At 42.0% G+C, this 4,080-nt stretch overlaps 2 protein-coding genes across 2 annotated transcripts in view; one reads left to right on the forward strand and one right to left on the reverse strand.

Moving 5' to 3' along the window:
• SARC_07792 (hypothetical protein) overlaps positions 1–1,072 on the reverse strand; it is a 9,027-nt gene extending 7,955 nt beyond the window's left edge. The window contains exon 1 of the mRNA XM_014298259.1: positions 443–1,072. Within this exon, the coding sequence (XP_014153734.1) occupies positions 443–937 (495 nt within the window). The 5' untranslated portion in view covers positions 938–1,072. The remainder of the gene's footprint in view (positions 1–442) is intronic.
• Positions 1,073–2,527: 1,455 nt separating this feature from the next.
• On the forward strand, positions 2,528–3,229 carry SARC_07793 (hypothetical protein; the record flags this gene model as incomplete). Its single annotated transcript, XM_014298260.1, has 1 exon — positions 2,528–3,229. One exon carries the CDS (start codon positions 2,528–2,530, stop codon positions 3,227–3,229), a length of 702 nt encoding a protein of 233 aa, XP_014153735.1.
• Between the last annotated feature and the right edge of the window lie 851 nt (positions 3,230–4,080).

Consider the following 4,080-nt stretch of genomic DNA (forward strand, 5'->3'; position numbering starts at 1 on the left):
TATGTGTGTGTGTCGTGTCGTGTGTGTGTGGTGTGTGTGTGTGTGTGGTGTGTGTGTGTGTGTGGGTGTGTGTGTATGTGTATGTGTATGGACGCGTGTTTGAGTGTATACATATATGTATGGGTGTATATGTTAATATATGTGCAGTGGCAAACATGAACATATTTATAAATATAATTATTGTGTGCATATAGTGAACAGTTGCATACAGACCAACAGTCATCGCAGGTGTAGATGTATGTATCTGTGCATCAGACATAGATTGAGAAAATGATGCAGATCGGTATGAATAACTTGAGTTTTTCCTCACCTATCCAACAACTTAAAATGTCTAAATAGCATCACAAACTGATGATATATTTCATCAAGCAGAATAAGATGAATCAACTAGTTGAGCAGACAAATTATACAAAACGCGTTCGCTCCAAGGAAGTGAACACACCTTCCCATTGTACGACGGCCGGTTTCCGCTTGACCTATATTCTCTACCAGCACTCACCCGTCCATTGCCACTATATCCACTCCCACCACCTTGGTAGCTCCCTCGACCACTACCACTGTACACTCCTCTTCCATGGGTGTGATACGATTCAGTTGCAGAACTCTCATGATCGCGCCCACCTCGCTGCCCATAGTTTGAAGATTGAGCGGATCTCACACCATTATTATACGCTTCTCTCGTATCGCTATACGCTCTTTTCGTATTCGCATCTCGATACCTCTTCGGGTGTGAGTGACCCTCTTGTGGCGTGTGTCGTTGCCAATCCATCTCAGACTTTTCGTTTGATCCAGCTGACCCTTGGTCGCCCGCAGTTGGTGTTGAGGACATGTTGCGCACCTTACTAACACTCGGACCGTCGAAGATATTGTGTATGTGTGGGGGGCAGAGAGGTATGCTAGGACTGTAAAGTAAAAGTGGATGTGATACTGTGTGCATAAATCTGACGTTGAAAAGAACTCTATTTGCGTGTGTGTGGTACAATGATGTACTTTTCAGCCTGGGTGTATAAACTGGGTTGGAAATATCACTATCTGAGTGTGTATACGTGCGTATTCGCACTCTTGTCGATAAAGTGTGAGCGAGTGCGGACAATATTGGTATTAGTGAAAGCGAGATGTCCTGCCGACTCAGTATTACTTGCATAACTACACCGCTGATGTGTTCCTGTATAGAACAGAAACACTGGGCAATAGATGCAAATAATTGATCTAAGTATTCGAGCTGTATAATCCTATATGCTATGGTAGCCGAGCATGAACAAATATATATATACATGCATATGTGATTTTTGTATTTAGCTGCATCGCAGGAGAGCCCCGGCCCCCAGCCACTCAGCCTACTACTAGTAGCCGCCCCCAATCCCCCATCCGCCCCCCAGCCCCCAGGAGGTATGAGGTAGTACAACAACAATTTTTCGAAATACATACGACGTTTTATTGGGATTTTTTTTGTTTTTTCTATATATGTATTTATAAAAATTATCTTATTTATTCTATTTTAAACAAATTCAAAAAATGTTTTTTAGAAAACAATACAAAACAATATGTTTTTGTTTTATACAAAACAATAAATAAAACAAACCAAACAAAAACAAAAATCTACTCTCTGCTCATTATTGAATCTGATTTATTATCATATGTAAAAATATAAAATACGCGTTTGACAATGGAACTTTCCCAAAATGTCTTTCCAAATATTTGCTGAAAATGGCATATCCAAAACAAACCGAAAAATTGTACTCTTACACAGGTTGTTTTAGGGTTTTTAGTTAGGGTTCTACATAACAAAATAATAAGTGTACACAAAGTATTTGAGGCGTTGAATTCGTTTTTGAATTTTGTGGTGATCCTTACATTTTTGACTTTGGCGTTTGCGCTGAAAAAAATCAAAATCAAAATTAACGTGCAGACTGGTCTGGACTGTCAAACTTGATAGAAAAAAATAGAAATACTTGATAAATAAGTATCAGAGTACATGTCGCTACTCATCGGTATTTCGTGATTTTGCAGTGTGGAGTACCGCAGCATCTGAGCACCCCACATTGTCCCCAGGTAACGCAGTCGCACGCAACCAAGATAGAGATTGTCTAACTCTCGGCTTTCCTCTCATAAGCTGCGCCTTATAGCGGCCCGCGACACCGGCACTTAATGTTTGTCTCTGTATATTATATACACGAGATATATGGATCAATTTTCCGTGAAATGGCAAACGATATGGTTTCTCTTGAATGTAAACCGTACAAAACCTCCGGACACCACCGTATTGAACGCATTCTATTGTAAATTGCAGTAGCTAGCCCACATGCCCGCCTTGCACGATGTAGTTCTGTACATTTTACCGTATTGCACCGTGCCTATGTTATGGTCTCTACGATTAGTAAACAATCCAGTCAACACCAAGATACGAAGCTTGCACATATCCGTCATGATGCTGCGACGGGCCAATTTTGGATGTCGGTATTGGCGAAATTTTGAGTTATCAAGTTTTGCTACTTTTTTCTGTGGGGCTATGCAAGTATATTCTGACATGTGCAGTTGGCAAGCAAGCCCAGATGATCTCGCGGCTGAATATATTCTGTCCAAGTTGGATGTAAATCCGCATCATATACTGATGGCGATACGTGGGGAAGCGATGGCTATGTTCGTCGCGGCATTAAAATACTATCCCGATGTACTGACAAATTGCAAACCCACACAACTGGAAGATCTCGCAATTGCTGTAATGAAGGAAAGCAGAGACGCGCATACTGACTCGATCTTCCGTGTTCTTATGCTTAAGATCGGGATGAACGAGATCCGGACTGGTGAGAATTTTGCTTACGAAGCTTACCTACTTGGTGCTGAGATGCACAACAAGCCTGACAATGTAATGCGAGTCATAAGGTCACTACCAGGTTTTTCGGAACTCGAGAATACATCACTGTACGAGGAGACAATGGTTTGGGGCAATGCATTCATCAACGAGAAAAGCAAGGTAGCTGACCTTGTGGTATTTTGCGGCATGTGCTTGAGAGCACACTTCAATGACCAAATGGCCGAACATGTTGTCGCGAAGCTGATTCAAGTTATGGCCCACGCAGTGTCCCTGGGCGAGCGTCATGTGCGTCACATCCGAATGGTGATCAACAAACATCGAATTGCAAGCTGGGATGACCTGCTGGTGGGAGTCGAAGCTATGGTAGCCAAAGGCAAAATTTTGGATGCTCGTACTATCGCTGCCACACGGTAGACAGAATTCGTACATGTTCGTGCAGCGAGACCTTCCCATTAGAGAGTGTGCTGTATAAAAATAGTAGCAAACCACCGCATCGGTAATTTTTCTGTGTACCTTGACTCCGCTGCAAAGAAAAGCTCACTTTTATAAACAAGAAATCGTGTACCGAAGTTGGTTGATTGCAGCGAAAGAACTGGTGCTGGTAGTAAAAAAAAATAGTCTTGCGGATCAGTTATTGGCTAAAGTGTAAAAGACAGGGTACAGCCTTTGTAGAAACAAACAAAATAGATATCAGTTTAAAACAAATTAATGCTTTATTTTTCCAGGTGTGTGCAACATGTATCGAGATCAGTCGTTTAATCCTCACTGGCTACTCAACCAGTAATGTACTATCTAATTATGTTCTTCATCATTAAGTTTACATATACTCAATATCAGAGACCAACAGCACAGGCGCCCCCATCTCCGCCACCCATGGATTCTCCATGTCCACTATGTACTCGCTATGTGATTCGGACTTTGGCTTGCAAGGCACGTACTCGAATCATTGCAGTGAGGGCACAGGGTTGTATACTACCGCCTACAAGACGGGCATGAGGGTTTCATGTACTATGTCACATGGTGCTTGGTTTTATCGGACGACGTGTGGTGCCGTCCAGCAATTTTGTACAACTTACACCACTCTCACGATAGTATTGGCGCAATATTAGTCAATGCGTGTGTTGTGACAATAGTATGTGCATGTTACATAGATTTCAATTTCAGCTACATTGTGTGTGGATTCCGATTTCTACGAAAGTATGAAATATATGATAATGCAAGTGCGTAACAGTAGCAATTGGCAAGTGGTAGGAGCATTGGAATAC

Source organism: Sphaeroforma arctica, assembly GCF_001186125.1.
Source record: "Sphaeroforma arctica JP610 unplaced genomic scaffold supercont1.641, whole genome shotgun sequence".
Classification (NCBI taxonomy): domain Eukaryota; class Ichthyosporea; order Ichthyophonida; genus Sphaeroforma; species Sphaeroforma arctica.